Genomic DNA, 20329 nt, shown 5'->3' with positions numbered 1-20329 from the left:
GTATTGGAATGTCCTTTCAAATGTGCCTGTTAAGTGAACGTAACAAATACGAATTTATCCAAAGTTACAAATTATCCGAAATAACAAATGCTGCAGCTAAACAAATGGAACAGAAGAAACTAATACGAAATAATAATAATAATAAAACTGTTTTTTATTATTACTGTTATTTTTTTTATTATTAATTTGTTTTGTTCTATTCGTTTAGATACGGCATTCGTAACTTCAGATAAGTTTGTATTCGTTATGTTCACTAACAGACAAATTTGAAAGGAAATTCCAATGCCTATAATTTAATAGTTAAGTTATTATTTACAAATTTTCTAAATTATTGAATATTCTAATTTACAAATTTTCTAAATTATTGAATATTCTAATTTACAAATTTTCTAAATTATTGAATATTCTAATTTACAAAATTTCAGAAAAATTTGTTAAATGGGTTTTTCATTCATTCGAATATTTCATAGATTAGATTAGATAGATAGATAGATAGATAGATAGATAGATAGATAGATAGATAGATAGATAGATAGATAGATAGATAGATGTGTGTATATATATATATATAGAGATAGATAGATAGATGTGTATGTATATATATACTTTTTGAATTGAATTACTGAAATAAATAAATTTTTTGATGATATTCAAATTTTTTGAGATGTCCTTGTATATGTGGCCTCTGATGCCCGAGGGCCACACATAATATTCATTATATGTAATGCAAAAGAGCATATAGTCTGAAGAGGAAGGGACAAGAGAAAATGGTGAGAGACTGTTCTACAGCTGTGGTTGGAGACCGGAGATGCTGTAGGAGACAATCGGAGACTAGGGACACGTTACATGAGACTGCTAGAGATCAATGCCATTGAAGAAGAACTGAAGACAAAACTTTTTCCACTTTGGATAGGGTAAGGGAGGGCTATAAACCTTTTTTTTCTTGCCATCTGTGATTTCCCCAGTGGGGGACCCCCCCAGATACAGGTGGGATATCTAAAAAAAAAAAAAAATTGGCATTGAGTTTCTATATGATTATCGTACAGCATACACTGCAGGTGGAGACAGTAAGGGAAGGGGACATACAGTAAGCTTTATGACAGTACCAAAAACCCCAGCTCCACTATTTTAGCGCACTTTGAAGGTGAACTGATATTGAGAACTTGGCTCGCCAGCTGCTGAAGGGAGGTGGTTTGAAGTGGAATTAACGCGGAGATACAGAGCAACTGCCAAGATTCATTGGGTAGGTCGACCTGCTTGTCAGCTGTGATCACTCTGTTATAAGACAGATGATCATCGTCATTAAGAGAAAAGGGTACACTGCTACACTTCTTCCCATACAGCGTCAATGTAATAACCATAATGAGAGGCGATGGGAAAGGTTATGACAATGGTTGTATGACCGAGTGAACGATGTACTTCCCGAATCACGCACACCTACCGTCACAACCATCCACATCCACTCACAAAGCTTCGGAAAGAGTGTTGAATACAACACAAAGCCAGGCGTTACAAATGTTCGGTAAATGTGCAGCACAGTGTGGGTAGAAGTGTTACATTATGAAAGGTACACTTTACTGAGAGTTAAACTAGGAACTGAAAACATGGAGCACAAGTTACTGGCTTTGTTATCTAGTTTCTTATCCAGGCATTAGGGTACTACACTGTTCCCCCTGTAATGTGGAAAGCTGGGCTTAAGATACTGGAGAGGTGTTCCCAGACACACCACCTCCCATTGGCAGGTGGTGCTCAAAAACATTTTTTTTTGGGGGGGGGGGGGAGAAGGGCGCAAACAAATTGAAAAATTCTGAAAAAAACAACATCATTTGTAGCCTCAGTGTACCATCACACACAGCCACCACGCCCATCAATTGCCGCCACTGTGCCGATCAAACGCAGCCACTGTGCCCATCAATTGCCGCCACCCTGCCATTAAACCCAGCCCCTGTGCCCATCAATTGCCACCACTGTGCCATCAAATGCAGCCACTGTGCCCATCAATTGCCATCACTGTGCCCATCAAACACAGCCACTGTGCCATATCAAATGCTCCCACTGTGCCCATCAAATGCAGCCATTGTGCCCATCAAATGCAGCCACTGGGCCCATCAAATGCAGCCACTGTGCCAAATCAAATGCTCCCCCTGTGCTATCAAATGCTGCCCCTGTGCCTGATCAAATACATCTACTGTGCCCATATTATGCAGCATTATATGCAGCCACTGTGCCCATCAAATGCAGCCTCACTGTGCCCCATCAAATGCAGCCTCACTGTTCCCATCAAATGCAGTCTCACTGTGCCCCATCAAATGCAGCCTCACTGTGCCCCATCAAATGCAGCCTCACTGTGTCCATCAAATGCAGCTTCACTGTGTCCATCAAATGCAGCTTCACTGTGCCCCATCAAATGCAGCTTCACTGTGCCCCATCAAATGCAGCCTCACTGTGCCCCATCAAATGCAGCTTCACTGTGCACCATCAAATGCAGCTTCACTGTGCCCCATCAAATGCAGCCTCACTGTGCCCCTATCAAATGCTCCCACTGTGCCCCATCAAATGCAGCCACTGTGCCATATCAAATGCTGCCATGTGTTCCCCCCGCCCGCCGTCTGTACTTATCCTTTTACAGTGGCCACAGCACTGTGCCCACAGCACTGTGCCCACAGCACTGTGCCCGATCAAATACAGCTACTGTGCCCATATTATGCAGCATTATATGCAGCCACTGTGCCCATCAAATGCAGCCTCACCGTGCCTCATCAAATGCAGCCTCACTGTTCCCATCAAATGCAGCCTCACTGTTTCCATCAAATGCAGCCTCACTGTGCCCCATCAAATGCAGCCTCACTGTGCCCATCAAATGCAGCCTCACTGTGCCCATCAAATGCAGCCTCACTGTGCCCATCAAATGCAGCCTCACTGTGCCCCTATCAAATGCTCCCACTGTGCCCCATCAAATGCTACCATGTGTTCCCCCCACCCACCGTCTGTACTTATCCTTTCACGGTGGCGGTTTGACAGCCCATCGATGTCTCTCTTCCTAGCTATCTATTGATCTAATAATCTGTCGATCTATGTTCTAACTACAGTATCTTCCTATCGATCTGTTATTTTACTTATCTATAAATTTATCTATCTACACTATATTACCAAAAGTATTGGGACACCTGCCTTTACACACACATGAATTTAATAGCATCCCAGTCTTAGTCCGTAGGGTTCAATATTGAGTTGGTCCACCCTTTACAGCTATAACAGCTTCAACTCTTCTGGGAAGGCTGTCCACAAGGTTTAGGAGTGTGTCTACGGGAATGTTTGACCATTCTTCCAGAAGTGTATTTGTGAGGTCATGCACTGATGTGGATGAGAAGGCCTGGCTCACAGTCTCTACTGTAATTCATCTAAAAGGTGTTCAATCGGGTTGATGTGCAGGCCAGTCAAGTTCCTCCACCCTAAACTCGCATATCCATGGTTCTCCTTCCAGCAGGACAACAACCCTAAACATACAGCCAGAGCTACAATGGAATGGTTTACATCAAAGCACATTCATGTGTTAGAATGGCCCAGTCACAGTCCAGACCTAAATCCAATTGAGAATCAGTGGCAAGACTTATAAATTGCTGTTCACAGATGCTCTCCGTCCAATCTGACAGAGCTTGAGATATTTTGCAAAGAAGAATGGGCAGAAATGTCACCTTCTAGATGTGCAAAGCTGGTAGAGACATCCCCAAAAAGACTTGCAGCTGTAATTGCAGTGAAAGGCGGTTCTACAAAGTATTGACTCCGGGGGGCGCCATACAAATGTACCCCACACTTTTCACATATTTATTTGTAAAAAAAATTGAAAAACATTTATCATTTTCCTTCCACTTCACAATTATGAGCCACTTTGTGTTGGTCTATCACATAAAATTTCAAGGGATATGAATGTTTTTTCACGGCTCTGTACTTGTCTGTCTGCATGCTTGAATGATAAGATTTAACAATCGTGTAGCCTAGAAAATGATATGAAGTTGTTCTATGTACTGTTTATACACTCCATATGGATGTTGCTGCTCACTTGCATTACTGTGCTCTATTTTTATCTGCACTCCGGTATTATTCTTCTTATCACTGTTCGGAGTAAACTGAAAAGATGGAGGAGTTCTGCATTGTCCACTTCCAATCTCGCCTCTTACAGAGGCTTCAGTCTTCTACTGCCTGATGCACATCTCCACATTTTATAAATAAGTGATAGCATTCTTCTCATAGAGCAGAGGGTTTAATGGCCGTCCAGAGACTACCGACCTCCGCAGATGCGGAACACATGAGGATGTGACATGGGTAGGTTTTATTGTGCTAAAGCTGAATAGCCGACTGCTATTTTTAATAAAAGCCGTGTAAGTGACTCTGACTTGACATCAGCCTTTTTTGCAGCTTTAGCAACAATACACCCCCTGCAACAAAATATCCCTCAGCAACACAAGTTCCTCCCCAAAAACATTTGCCCACCCAGCAACAATAACCCGATCGGGAACAATAATCCACTCAGCAACAATAACCCGATCAGGAACAATAATCCGATCAGGAACAATAACCCGCTCAGCAACAATAACCCGATCAGCAACAATAACCCAATCAGGAACAATAATCCGCTCAGCAACAATAACCCGATCAGGAACAATAATCCGATCAGGAACAATAATCCGATCAGGAACAATAACCTGATCAGGAACAATAATCCGATCAGGAACAATAACCCGCTCAGCAACAATAACTCGATAGGAACAATAATCCGATCAGGAACAATAACCCGCTCAGCAACAATAACCCGATCAGGAACAATAACCCGATCAGGAACAAAAATCCGCTCAGCAACAATAACTCGATAGGAACAATAATCCGATCAGGAACAATAATCCACTCAGCAACAATAACCTGATCAGGAACAATAATCCGATCAGGAACAATAACCCGCTCAGCAACAATAACTCGATAGGAACAATAATCCGCTCAGCAACAATAACCCGATCAGGAACAATAACCCGATCAGGAACAATAACCCGATCAGGAACAATAACCCGATCAGCAACAATAACCCGATCAGCAACAATAATCAGCTCAGCAACAATAACCCGATCAGCAACAATAACCCGATCAGGAACAATAATCCGCTCAGCAACAATAACCCGATCAGGAACAATAATCCGATCAGGAACAATAATCCGCTCAGCAACAATAACCTGATCAGGAACAATAATCCGATCAGGAACAATAACCCGCTCAGCAACAATAACTCGATAGGAACAATAATCCGCTCAGCAACAATAACCCAATCAGCAACAATAACCCAATCAGGAACAATAACCCGATCAGGAACAATAATCCGCTCAGCAACAATAACCCGATCAGCAACAATAACCCGATCAGCAACAATAATCAGCTCAGCAACAATAATCAGCTCAGCAACAATAACCCGATCAGCAACAATAACCCGATCAGCAACAATAACCCGATCAGGAACAATAATCCGCTCAGCAACAATAACCCGATCAGGAACAATAATCCACTCAGCAACAATAACCTGATCAGGAACAATAATCCGATCAGGAACAATAACCCGCTCAGCAACAATAACTCGATAGAAACAATAATCCGCTCAGCAACAATAACCCAATCAGCAACAATAACCCGATCAGGAACAATAACCCGATCAGGAACAATAATCCGCTCAGCAACAATAACCCGATCAGCAACAATAATCCGCTCAGCAACAATAACCCGATCAGCAACAATAACCCGATCAGGAACAATAATCCGCTCAGCAACAATAACCCGATCAGCAACAATAACCCGATCAGGAACAATAATCCGCTCAGCCAGGGCCATCTTTAATATTGTTAGGACCCTGGGCAAAAATTTTCTTGGCCCCCCCATTCAATTCTACTCTCCACCTGCTCTAAACATACAATAAATAGCAGCTAGACTCAAAATCAGTTTACTATATCAGATCAGGCAGCAATTGCGATTGGTTGCCAGCGGTTGCAGCATATCATTACTGCTTACTGACTGGTTGATAGAGGTTACAGCACACATTTTGGCTCACTGATTAGTTGCTAAAGGTTACAGCAAATTATTTATGCTTGTTAATTGGTTGCTAGAGATTACTGTACAGTAAGACTGCTCATTTATAGGTTGCTAGAGGTTACAGCACATCATCTCCTCACTGCAGGGGGGGTATGATATTCATATGAATGCTGCCTTTATTTACATATCAATGCCGAGGGCCGCAGCTATTTAATTATGAATGCTGCCGCTATTTACATATGAATGTCTGTTATTTACATGTAAACACAGGGTCTGCAGGTGAGTCATCTGTACACAACAATAAGGCAGAGCTGGCCAGTATTAGTACCAGCACTTCACACTCAGATTTTGGGACACAGCACAGGACTAAAACTTCAAGGGACGAGGGAATTTAAACTGGGATAGTTGGGAAGTATGAGGCAGCTGCTTTGGGCCCCACAACAATGACAGGGCCCAGGGCAGCTGCCCCTTTTGCCCTGCCTTAAAGACGGCCCTGCGCTCAGCAACAATACCCAACAGGAACAACAGATCCACCACAGGAACAATAGGACCCAAAATATACTCATAAAAGTAACGTCCACTCAAATGGCTATGATGAAATCCTCTGTGACAAATGGTGGAATGACGTGGACACAGAGATGGCCGTATCACACAAAACGTAATGGATGAACATTCATCTAATAGAAGATTATGGATGGGTACTTCTTACCAGACAAGGTGGACCCGCCTGTCATACGACAGTTGGGTCAATCAGGCGTGTGTTTTAGCCGAAAAGCCAGGTGCTCATCAGTTCCACCAACTGAGAGGTAGACAAGGCCTATGGAAGGATCACTCCAAGAGCAAGCGTCGTGTCAATCAGCCAATCTGGATCCAGGTATACCCACTGAATATCTGGAACTCAGGCAGATCTTCCAAGAAGATGGGGGTTGGACCTCAATGGGAGGTCAATATAACAGACCAGTGACACAATGGAACGTTGTCACATTGAAACCACGAGAAAAGGAAAAAGAGAAAAAAAAGGGGCTCCATATGGTGCAGGTCATAAAAAAATAGAAGATTTTTAATCTTATAAAAATGATTTACAGGGCATCAAATGACAGATGATAGCATAAAAAGTGATCACTAGAAAAAGTAATAAAAGCAATGTAGGAAGCCTGTATAGCAATCCCTACGCGTTTCAACCTAGAGGCCTTCAACTGGGTAGAAAACAAAATCTTCTATTTTTTTATGACCTGCACCATGGGTCCATCTTGTCTAGTAAGAAGTACCCATCCATAATCTTCTATTAATACACTTTTGTATTTATTATTCATGCTGGACTTTGTTTCAGTGTTAGCAGCTGTGTGTATTTCATTATATTTGGTTTTGAGTGGTTCAAAGCAGCAAATTTACACACATTTAACAATAGGACCCCCATTAGCAACAAAAGACCTTCCAACAGCCAGCAATACTAGACCTTCCAATAGCCAGCAACACTATGCCCCTCAGCAACAATAGATCTAGATCCCCTTATCAACAATAGACCCCCAGCAGCAATAAAAGCCCTGCAACAGAATACCCCCCCAGCAACAATAGTTTCTCCCCCAACAACAATAGATCCCCTCAGCAGCAATTAATCCCCTCAGCAAAAATAGACCCCCCTCCCCCTGTCTTTAACAAAGTACTCCCCAGCAACAATAAATCCATCCCTGGTACCATAGTCGTCATTACATCCCTCCCAGTGATTGACCCTGAAAGCAACATAAGACCCCCCAGCAATAATAGACCCTTCCCTCAACAACAAATTCCCCCCAAGTAACAATAGATCCCCCAGCAGCTAGCATCAATGGACCCTCCAGCATAGTGGTCATCAACCCTGTCCTCAGGGCCCACTAACAGGCCAGGTTTGCAGGATAACTGAAATGCATGACAGGTGATATAATTTGCTGCTCAGTGATTGTAGTAATCTAGCCTGTATCTCCCCAAGGTAATACATAAAATCTGGCCTGTTAGTGGGCCCTGAGGACAGGGTTGATGACCACTGCTCCAGCACACCCCAGCACCCCTTGCCATTACATAAATTCAGTGCCGGAGGTGCCAGAACTGCCTTCCCCCATGTTCCCGCTGAAAAAAAAATGCGTATGTGGATAAATGCGTATGTGGATGTGTATTCTAGCCAATAGAATAAATTCACACACCCTCAAAAACGTGCATATATGTCAGTACTTTACACGCAGTACATTTTTTTCCCCAGTATCTACATGTCAGAGTACCTGCATCTATCCCCACTTACAGAACCAGATAAATGCTATAAAAGAGTATTGCCACGTACACACGATCGGAAATTCTGCCAGCAAAAGTCAGATGAGAGCTTTTGGTCAGAAAATGTGACCGTGTGTATGCTCCATCGGACTTTTGCTGGCGGAATTCCAGCCAGCAAAAGATTGAGAGCAGGTTCTCAATTTTTTGGTCGGAAAAAGTTTAGATCGGAAATTCCGTTCGTGTGTACCAATTCTGACGCGCAAAATTCCTACGCATGCTCGGAAACAATTCGAAGCCTGCTTGGAAGCATTGAACTTCATTTTCTCTGCTCGTCGTAGTGTTGTACGTCACCGCGTTCTTGACGGTCGAAAGTTCAGAGAACTTTTGTGTGATCGTGTGTATGCAAGCCAAGCTTGAGCAGAATTCCATCGGATAAACCATCCAAGATTTTTCCAATGGAAAATCTGCTCGTGTGTACGCGGCATAAGAGAAACCCCAAAACATTCTTTGATACTAGAGTAAGACTGAGGGTGGGTCCATATGTTGCCATGTATAAACACCAGGAAAGAAAAATTATGGTAAGTATTTGATACAATTTTCTGGTTTCCTGGTGGCTATATGGCAGCATACTAGTGATGCTCTCTCTGTTCCTATCCCCGCCTACAGGGACAGTTAAAAATCTATAAAGGAGTAAGAGAAAGTGCACAAAACACCCACAGCTAGTATGGTGCCATGTAAGCACCAGGAGACTGGAAAATTGTATCAAATATTTACCATAATTTTCCTTTCTTGGTGCCTACCCATGACAGCATACTAGTTATAAATAACTAACTGATAGGGAGGGTGATGCTGAACAAGTATGCTTTGGGGTCTTTCTCTGACCCCCCAATAGATTTTAAATGGTCCTGTAAGCGGGGAAAGGAGTGGATCTCACTAGTACGATGCCATGGAGGCACCAGGAAACCAGAAAAGTGTATCAACTACATACCGTAATTTTACTTTGTTTATGCCTATCCATAGCAGCATATGGACCCACCCTCGGTCTTGCACTAGTCAAAGAGTGCTTTGGGGTCTTTCTTTTACTCTTTTATAGATTTTATAGATTTTAACTGGTACTGTAGATAGATAGGTATGGAGCTCTATCACTAGTATTGGGCCATGGAGGCACCAGGAAACCAGAAAATTGTATCAAATACTTACCGTAATTTTACTTTGCTGGTGCCTATCCATAGCAGCCTATGGACCCACCCTCAGTCTTGCTCTAGTCACAAAAAGTGGTTTGGGGTCTTTCTTTTACTCTTTTAAAGATTTTATAGATTTTAACTGGTTCTGTAGGTAGATAGGTATGGAGCTCTATCACTAGTATTGGGCCATGGAGGCACCAAGAAAGCAGAAAATTGTATCAAATACTTACCATAATTTACTTTGCTGGTGCCTATCCATAGCAGCATATGGACCCACCATCAGTCTTGCTCTAGTCATAAAGAAAAGATGTTATAGACTTTAACTGGTCTTGTAAGCAAGGATAGAGACGGAGCTCTATCACAGGTATGATGCCATGGGTAGGCGTCAGGAAACCAGGAAATGTTATCAATTGCTGTACTCATTAGAATTGTACTTTGGTGTGGACCCACCCTCAGTATTGCTGTATTTATAAAGAATGCTTTGGGGTCTTTCCCTTTTTTAAAGATTTTATAGATGTTAACCGGTCCCGTGGATAGGGATAGTGATGGAGCTCTATCTCTAGTATGCTGTCATGAGTAGCCACCAAGAAGGAAAATTAGGGTAAGTATATTATACAATTTTCTGGTTTTGTGCTGATCTTTCTGCCAGCAATGTTCAGTGTTTATATGAGTATTTAAAGTGGTTGTAAACCCTTACAAACCACTTTGAACTACAGGTAAGCCTAGATTAAGGCTTACCTGTAGGCCAAGAAATATCTCCTAAACCTATACGGTTTAGGAGATATTTACCCTCAGACAGCCACCCTGTCTACGGCGCATGCACCGTAGACAGCGGCGCACAGGCGCACTGGGTAAGCTGCAGATCGCGGCGATATGCCGCGAGTTCCGGCTCCCGAGCGCATTGCGCGGGAGTGACGTCATCGCTGCTTCGGCGAATCACAGCGCCGGAGCAGCGAGACCCACCAAGAAGATCGACGCTTGGAACTACAGGGGACAGCGGTGACTTCGCTGGCTCCTGTGTCAGGTAAGTGACACATAATGGTCTACAATGCGATGCATAGTAGTCCATTATGCTTTACCTTTGCAGGGAATCAAAGAGGAAGTAAACCCATCAGGGTTTACTTCCTCTTTAAGTTGGGGGTATAAAAAGTATGGGATATAAAAAAATAAACATACTCTGTGTGTCCTCCACTGGCTCTAAGCCTGAGAACTGAGCTATCTCATCACCGCTAATTGCTCAGATTCTTGGTCTGCTCTGAGCAGAAAGCATTGACTGTTAGCCACCGCTCTCTGCTCTTCCCCTCTAGCGCTCACTGGAGCACCGGGCAGGAGAGGTGGCTGGCTCATGCTCTCACAGCCTACTGAAAGGTTGAGTCTGGGCCTGAGATGAGAGGCTGAGCCAGCTGCTGATCAGGCAACTGGGTGGATCCAAACATTATTGTCCGGACCCTTCCAGACTCTGGGGCATCTCTGTGACTAAAGCCCACTGATGGCTAATTCTGGGTGACAGGAGAACACTTTGTTGTGGTCTCCTTTACCCAGAATCAGAACCCACATGAGAAATAGGACCAAAAAAAGCTTTGGCCACACTTCTCTTTTAATTACACCTATGTGCCTGAGCCTTAATGGAACTGCTAGATTTTTAATATTCTCAAGGCTAATAAATGAAGGAGTGAAAACGTATGGCGGCCTAGCATGCAAACCAAGTCCTTCACTGCTGACACCTTAAACACATTTAAATAAATGTGATTTTAGAAGTTTGAGTTTTCCAGTCTGTGGCTCCAACTTCAATAAAAGCTCAATCAAGGTATTCGAAATTGAAACTATTAGAATGAGCAAGAGAGTTGAAAATTCCTAAATTAATGTGTCGTCAATTGTTTTGCGAAGACGGATCATTCTAAGAGTGAATGTCAATGAGGAAAAAGTGAGAACTGAAATGAGCAGCTGCCAGGGAAAGGTGAAAAATGCCTCGGAGTGCCTGATTACATGAGGAATAGAGGTGAGGTAACAGTCATATTTTATTCGGCAGTATTGTAAACACAAGCAGATGACAGCAGCGCTCACTTCTCAAAGTCAGAAAGGGGTCCTTCCGCTATAAGCCGCCAAATGAATGAATCTATGATCTGCAGGGAAAGTGGTGTATGTCGCGCACCTCGGGAGTCCTATCCTACCTTCCTATTAGCTAAAGGTGGCTGTGGGATGGTGGAGATCCTGTTATGCTATAGCTGACTGCACTTTAATCACGCCATCAATGAAACTGGAATGTATAGGGAGAACAAGAGCACCAAGCCATTTGCGTCATCACAGGTGGTCAAGGCAACAAGTCAACGCGTTTCAAGAGCTACAACATTCACCCTTCATCAGAGCTTAAAGTACAACTGAAAACTATATATTATTTTTTTGGTTTTGGATTGGAGGGGGAGTGGCACACCTGTGAGTTTTTATTGTTGTCTGTCGCCCCATTATGATGCGTACACACAACCGGACTTTCCGGCAGAAAAGGTCCAACGGTCTTCCCGACGGACTTTTGATGGAGTTACGACTGACCTCCGAACAAAGGGACTTGCCGAAAGTCCGTTCGTTGTGAACGTGACGACGTACGATGGGACTAGAAAAGGAAGTTCCATAGCCAGTAGCCAATAGCTGCCCTTGCGTCGTATTTGGTCCGTGGGACCAGCATACAGGCGAATGGTTTTCCCGATAGGTATTGAGTCCTTCGCACAGATTTGAAACGTTCTATTTCTAGGTCCATCGGAATAAAAAAAAAAAGAATATCCGACAGAATGATTCCGTCTGACCTATTCTGCCGGAAATTCCGGGTCGTGTGTACGCGGCATTAGGGAGATTAACCCTCTCTATCTGTCATGTTACATAGTAGGTGAGGTTGAAAAAAAGATACAAGTCCATCAAGTCCAACAATGTGTGTGAATATATGTCAGTATTACATTGTATATCCCTGTATGTTGTGGTCGTTCAGGTGCTTATCTAATAGTTTCTTAAAACTATCGATGCTCCCCACTGAGACCTCCGACTGTGGAAGGGAATTCCACATCCTTGCCACTCTTACAGTAAAGAATCCTCCACGTAGTTTAAGGTTAAATCTTTCTTCTAATTTTAATGAGTGTTCACCTGTCTTGTTAAACTCCCTTCCGTGAAAAGGTTTTATCACTATTGTGGGGTCACCAGTACGGTATTTAAAATTGAATTCATATCCCCTCTCAAGCGTCTCTTCTCCAGAGAGAATAAGTCCAGTGCTCACAACATTTCCTCATAACTAATGTCCTCCAGACCCTTTATTAGCTTTGTTGCCTTTCTTTGTACTTGCTCCATTTTACATCCTTCCTGAGGACTGGTGCCCAGAACTGGACAGCATACTCCAGGTGCGGCCGGACCAGAGTCTTGTAGAGCGGGAGAATTATCGCTTTATTTCTGGAGTTGATCCCCTTTTTAATGCCAATATTCTGTTTGCTTTGTTAGCAGCAGCTTGGCATTGCATGCCATTGCTGAGCTTATCATCTACTAGGACCCCCAGGTCCTTCTCACTCCTAGATTGTCCCCAGAGGTTCTCCCCCCAGTGTATAGATTGCATTCATATTTTTGCCACCCAAATGCATTATTTTACATTTTTCTACATTAAACCTCATTTGCCATGTAGTTGCCCACCCCATTAATCTTTTTCAGATCTTTTTACAAGGTTTCCACAGCCTGTGGAGAAGTTATTGCCCTGCTTAGCTTAGGATCGTCTGCAAATACAGAGATTGAACTGTTTACCCCATCCCCATCCTCCAGGTCATTCAAGAACAATAACCATGCCCAGATCAGTAACAGAGGGAAAATGGGCACACCAGTTCTGGTGACAACAGGGAATTCAATAACTTTGTAGTGATTTCCTAATGCTTCGTGTTTTGTCTGTGGGACCGTGTAGACAAGTTTCTCCAACCAACAGGGGTTATAACCCTCCCATACGCTATCCAAAATGAAAAAAAGGTAATAGAAAATTGATACAACTCGGAAATAAACTGTCTTGTAGAAGGGCCCCCCTGGTGTCAGGGTTGTTAGGCCAGTTCCCAGGAAAGGGGACCTACAAAACAACTGCATGGGCGGTTGGCTGAAGCTCCAACTTTGCTTCACTGGTTACTAAACAAATTCCCACAGATTCCATTTCTTTGGTCCTAGGCCTCGACAAGAGTACTTGTTACACTTTTACATGAGAGGCCTCTGCTAAATCTGTGGTTTCAGGCTTAGTTCCTAGGTGGTTAGCTACCACCCCTGAGACTAGGCTACACAAAAATACTTGGTACACTTTACATGAAAGGCCTCTGCTATACTTGTGGTTGCAAGTTTATTTCCTAGGTGGTCAGCTACCACCCCTGGGGCCATGCTACACAAGGTGCCCATGCAGCATGTAGGCAGGTGCAGTCTATTTTCTCCACAGAAGGTGGTGCTCACCACAGCTGTGCTTTTGTTGGAGAGGAACAAAGTTCCTCTATGGTTCCTGGGTCACTGGGGGAGCTATCCTATTGGATGCTGTTGCCCCAGGTGTCTCAAGCAGCCATATTGGGTTAGGTGGAGTCTAGTTAAGGTGTTGGCTTCCAGGTTTGGCACGCATTTTGCAAGTGAACAGGGTAGAGACAGGTTCTCCACCTATTAGGGACAGTAAGGGAAAGGTTCCTGACAAGGAACGTCTTCCCAATTGGGTGCTGGATGGCCAGGCTGCATTCTGTCCCTTTTAACAGATGCTGTCATTCCGGTGAAATTTGCTCCTGTCCTTCTACTGGACCTGTGAGTGTACTTGGGTGGCATTCCCACCCGGTTTGTTGTGAGCTGTTACTGCATTTGTTTAGTACAAGTTTTCCTTGCATTTACCTGTGAGAGTTATTGTTCCTGCACCATGCTGCACAGCAGGTGCAACAGAGAAACCTTCCCAGTCACTGATTGACTCACCGTCATGGAACTACCACCATTACCCCAAACTGGCTGCTAAAAGGAGATTCCCCAGGTATTGCCTATGCACTAGATCTCCCTGAGAACACCATCAATCCACTACGTTGAAGCTCACTAACTGCTGGTTATGTTATGGAGGGGTCCTGCTGTGTTTTTGATGGTGCATAGATCTCCTTGATCGTACAACTCTTCTCTTTATTCTACAGGCCAAGGTCCAACTATTTTTTAAAGAGCTAGTTGGTTTTACCAATCATTTTTGGTATGTTTGTTGTGTTTTACATACATGGAGTTTTGCCTACATGGTGTCCACCCTCATCTCACAGTCTTGAAGGGTGTGTTTTATGGTGAACTATCCAATCCAGTGATGGCGAACCTTGGCACCCCAGATGTTTTTGGAACTACATTTCCCATGATGCTCCACCACACTGCAGAGTACCAGAGCACCATGGGAAATGTAGTTTCAAAACATCTGGGGGGGGCCAAGGTTCTCCATCACTGGTCTAATCTAACTATTGTTTGTATTTTTATTGCATTGCTGATGTTATAAAAATGGAAGTGTGACAACAGAACTCCTAAAGTGTATCTCCAGGCAAAACTTTTTTTTTTATAGTTATGGATAGAGTGGGAATGGGTTAGACCCTCTTTCGGGTTTTACTGCTGCCTGTGTCCCCATTGAGCAAATTAACCCTCTATATTTGTTTTGGTGACCTTTGTCATCAAGATGGAAAATGAGGAGAAATCCAACATTTTAAATTTGTCCCGGAACAAGAGGTAAGGAGGAATTTGACCAACACGGACATCTGTTTAAGAGGAGAATTCCCTTCACTTCCTCTAACTTCCTGATACATTTATAATGGTACACAGAACACAACAAAAAATAAATAAATCTGGAAGAGGTTTAACCTTTTTTATTTAAGTAATTATGGAAGTGCTTTGTTTGTGTACAATGCATAAAAATATTTATTTCCCAGTGGACACCATTACTAATCATGTACCAACAATTCAAAAACCCTTTCACTCCCCAATTGAAGCAGTAGGGAAGGAAATTGGCACTTTATATGTTTTACATAAGATTAAAAATAACAATATCTTTACGTTATCTTAAAAAAATCATACTCATCTAGAACCAACGCGTTTTGTGAAGGACCAGCTTCTTCAGGGTTCTTGCCTTTTTTTGGGGGGTATGTACAATGATCAGGGCACTCTCTCTATACAATAATATGTTTCTCCCCCAGGAAAACATCTAATGTCTAAATATGATTTAAACAGATAAGCAAGAGACCTCCATATTTCCAGCCAGTCCCACTACTTGAAACATCACATTAGAATAATCATCATCTATTTATAATCTACCATCTATTGCATATGCCCAAAACTTTTATGCATCTTCAAAGTGTAAATATCACTGCTTCCTACGGGCAATCACGTTTTATGTCTATCATTGACAAAATGGCACCTAAACCTCTTGAGCAGGTCCTTTTCAAAATGCGTCAGTCCTAGCAGCCAAATGCTATTATATTGGTGTTAGAGTTTTTATTTTTTATTTTGTTGTGTATTTTTTTTATTTATTTTTTAACTATCTCTTCCATGATGTGTATGATCTTTAAGATGATGTACTAAAATGATATTGTTATTTTAATCATATGTGATTTCTCAGAGTCACATATAAAGTCCAAATCTCCATTCTTACACCTTCAATTGGGGAATTAAAGGGTTTCTGGATTTTTTTTCGCTTTTTGTACCTTTGATTTCTTGATGAATTAATGTATATATGAATTTTAATCATTAACCGGTTTGCACTTTATGTATGGTAATATCTGTATACATGCATTATAACATACTGTATATGGAGGTTGATATAATGCTACACTCTACATTTTAATGATTTTCTGGAATTTTAACCTTACTCTATCTAATTTTTATTTTAAAAAAATGAGTTTTATATTCACATACACTTTAAAGTAGAAATTTTAGATTTTTTTTTTCATTTTGGACAGAGCCACGGAGGGTTATAACCCCTGTCGTTTTCCATTTTGCCATTTGTGTCTAATTCTTATCCCATAGCCAAAACAGGAAATCCCTATGAAGTAAGAGAATCTCCGAACTAGTGTCTCCATTGGAAGATTCCCCTCCAATCCTATTCCATTGGCAAACCAAAAATGTGGGATTTACTTCTCGGTGATAATAGTCACCAGGACAAAGAAGGGAGGCTGAATCTCCCTAATGCAGTGATTCGCAACCATGTCCTCAAGTACCCCCAACAGGCCATGTTTTGGGAATTTCTCTTAGATAAAATAGTTGTCCAAAATACCAAGCCATCGACTCTGATTTAAAGCACCTGTGCAAAAAAAAGGAAGACCTGCAAACATGGCCTGTTGGGGGGTACTTATGGACACGATCGAGAACCACTGCCCTAATGGAGACACAGACAGCAAGAAAAACTCAACAAGTGTTCTAATTCCTCTCCACCCTGTCCAAAACTAGAAATAAGTTTTGGCCAGAGTTCAGGTTTAATAACCATAATGCTTAAAGTTTTTCATTATTTTGTCTCCCCTAGTGCCTTCCTTTTGGGGATTGGTAAATTCCGCCTGGAATCTATGTGCGGTTGGAAAGAGGCAGTCTCCCGTCAACATAGAAACCAGCCATATGATTTTCGATCCCTTCCTAACATCGCTACGTATCAACACAGGTGGAAGGAAGGTAAGCCTTAAATGTGCACCAAATTAAACTCATTCATGATGCAGAAATGTTTACTATATTAATAAGAAGCTCTGGACAAATAGATCTCTTAAAGGGGAACTCTGGGCTAAAAAATATTGCCTAAATACAAGAGTCATGTGTGTTATTTCTTGAATCTTGGTTTGTCTATTTCTTTCAGATCTGTACACTAATTCAGTGTGGAACTTTGACTTCCTGTAATAAAGACCGGTCACTGCTGCTCCCTCTTCTTGTGCAGAGTGACTGGTCTGGTCTCCGCCCCCTCCTGTCGTTTTCAGCATGCAGCCTATAGTGGGTGGAGCCTGCTAGGTCCCTCCCACAGCTCTTCTTGTGCAGAGTGACTGGTCTTGTCTCCGCCCCCTCCTGTAGTTTTCAGCAGGCAGCCTCTAGTAGGTGGGGCCTACTAGGTCCCGCCCACAGCTCTGCTGTCTCTCCCTGTGCAGGCTGACTGGTCTGGTCTCCGCCCCCCTCCTGTAGTCTTCTACATCTGATGATCTGATGATTCTGACAGCAGTGGGTCCTGCTGTCGGAATACAATGTCCCGGCAGTGGGTATTTTTTCATTCATCTTGTTTGTGTGGATAGAGGAATCTGTTATTTGTTTTTTGTTTTCTCTTTCAGCCTATTATTCTATTGATTCTAGCCATTGCCCCTCCCCCCCTCACCCCCATTCCCGCTCACATGCCCCCATGTGCCCATGTAAATGCATTCTTCTACTCCCCCATCCGGTGTCCATCGCTCCCAACTGTCCCTGATTTCGAGGGACTGTGCCTGATTTGGAACAAAGTCCTTCTGTCCCTCTTTCCTCCTCATCTGATCTATAGTATATAGTTGTATGTAAAATGCACTTTTAAATCTTTCAAAAAGTGTTTCCCAGTGCTAAAAGGGGGTGTGGCAGGGTGTTTGATTTATGCCTACGTACTTTTGGTATTAGGTGTCCCTTGTCCCCATCTAAAAAAGTTGGGAGGTGTGTCAGTGTCTACTACCTTCCCTGCAGAGGGCGCTGCAGCCAGCTTTAGTGACTTAACACTTTCGGAACTGTTACACCCCTTTCACACCAGGGCGTTTTGCAGGCACTATAGCGTTAGAAATAGCGCCTGCAATCCGCCCTAAAGAAGCTACATGGGCTTTCACACTACAGCGGTGCGCTAGCAGGACGTCAGGGAAAAGTCCTGCCAGCAGCTTCTTTGGAGCGGTGAAGGAGCCGTGTGTTTACCGCTCCTTCACCGCTGCTCCCCATTGAAATCAATGGGGCAGGGCTGTAATACCGCCGACAAAACGCAGCTATTGCGGCATATTGCCAGCGGTTTTAACCCTTTCTCGGCCGCTAGCGGGGGGGGGTAAAAGTGCCCCGATAGCGGCCAAAATGCGTTATGAGCGGTGTGGTGTGAAAGGGGTCTAAGATGGCCCCCCTGCAACATGGTTCCTTCCCGTAGGCTCTGTAGTATTGTAGGGGTCAGAGGACAGAACCATGGCTTGTAGCAGGGGACACAGTCATCCAACATTCTTAGAAGTGTCAAATGTCATACACAGTGAAGAAGGCCACATCAGTAGATGGGGGGGGGGGCAGAACACTTAGGCCAATGAGGAGGGGAGAATAAAACTTATTTTATTCTTGTAGCACTATAGTTTATGAATGTTTCTCTCAGTCAGGATGCCACAATGCTCTGGGGTGCACTTATGGTTGTGTCAGGGTGCCTTGAGCATAAGACCAAGTTTGCCCTGGATCATAGATAGATGAGAGGACATCTGACTATATGATGGGAGGACGCTATGTGATGAGGCATCTGAAATATATAGGGGACTTTGATGTGATGGGAGGACTATGTGATGGTGGGCCTCTAGTTATTTGATGGAGGAGAGGGGGGCTCTGACTATGTGATGGAGGGCCTTTAACTATGTGAAGGGGAGCCTCTACGTGAATAGGGGACATCCTGTGTATACAGAAGACTTTTGATGTGATGGGTGAACTCTGTGATAATGGCCCTCTGACTATATGATGGGGGTCTCTGATATAAAGGGAGGACCTCCGATGTGATGTGGGAACCCCTGATGTGATGGAGAGACCTCCAATGCGATGGGAGGGCCTCTGATGTGATGGGGGAACTCCTGATGTGACGGGAGGGCCTCAGATGTGATGGAGGAACCTCTGATCTGATGGGAGGGCCTCTGGTGTGATGGGGGAACCTCTGATGTGATGGGGGAACTCCTGATGTGACGGGAGGGCCTCAGATGTGATGGAGGAACCTCTGATCTGATGGGAGGGCCTCTGGTGTGATGGGGGAACCTCTGATGTGATGAAGGGACATCTGATGCGATGGAGGGACCTCTGATGTGATGGAGGGACCTCTGATGTGATGGAGGGACCTCTGATGTGATGGAGGGACCTCTGATGTGATGGAGGGACCTCTGATGTTATGGGGGACCTCTGATGTAATGATAATACCTCTGATGTGATGGAGGTACCTTTGATGTGATGGGGAACCTCTGATGTGATACAAGGACCTCTGATGTGATTGGGGAACTTCTGATGTGGTGGGGGAACCTCAGATGTGATTGGGGAACCTCAGATGTGATGGGGGAACCTGTGATGTGATGGGAAGACCTCTGATGTGATGGGGGAACCTCTTATGTGATGGGGGAACCTCTTATGTGATGGGGGAACCTCTTATGTGATGGGGGAACCTCTTATGTGATGGGAAGACCTCAGATGTTATGGGGAAACCTCTGATGTGATGGGGGAACCTCTTATGTGATGGGAAAGCCTCTGACATGATGGGGAAACCTCTGATGTGATGGGAAGACTTCAGCTGTGATAGGGGAAACTGATTTGAAGTTAATTTTGTCAAGGTGATTGTATGCATTATCAGGTTTCAGGTTTCCCATTAATAAGTAACATTTATGTTTTTTTTCCAATGTAGCATACTTTGAGCACTGGTTGACTTTGATGCAGGATTGAAATAGTGCGAGTTCAGCTGAACGCGCACAATTTCATTCCCGCATGTCAGTTCCGCCGCTTTCAGAGACGTCTGTGCGGCTTCCTGCACAGATGTCTATTAAAATCGCACCTGAAATCGCCAAAAGTAGCGCAGAAACTACTTTTGGGAATCGATGCGGCGCAGCAAAGTCGGCGTTGCACCGTTTCGGACGGTTCCATTGCGGGACATGTCAAATCGC

General features: G+C 43.5%; 1 protein-coding gene across 1 annotated transcript in view; it reads left to right on the top strand.

Moving 5' to 3' along the window:
* Nucleotides 1–20329, top strand: part of CA10 (carbonic anhydrase 10) — a 292905-nt gene that overhangs the window by 192987 nt on the left and 79589 nt on the right. Inside the window, exon 3 of the mRNA XM_077458900.1 lies at nucleotides 16993–17135. Coding sequence (XP_077315026.1) covers nucleotides 16993–17135 — 143 coding nt within the window. The remainder of the gene's footprint in view (nucleotides 1–16992; nucleotides 17136–20329) is intronic.

The sequence above is a fragment of the Lithobates pipiens genome, unplaced genomic scaffold, assembly GCF_037356315.1.
Source record: "Lithobates pipiens isolate NorthernLeopardFrog02 unplaced genomic scaffold, aLitPip1_a1.2 Scaffold_28, whole genome shotgun sequence".
Lineage (NCBI taxonomy): Eukaryota > Metazoa > Chordata > Amphibia > Anura > Ranidae > Lithobates > Lithobates pipiens.
Note: the sequence above shows the minus strand (reverse complement) of the source record. Positions and strands in the feature narration are given on the sequence as shown.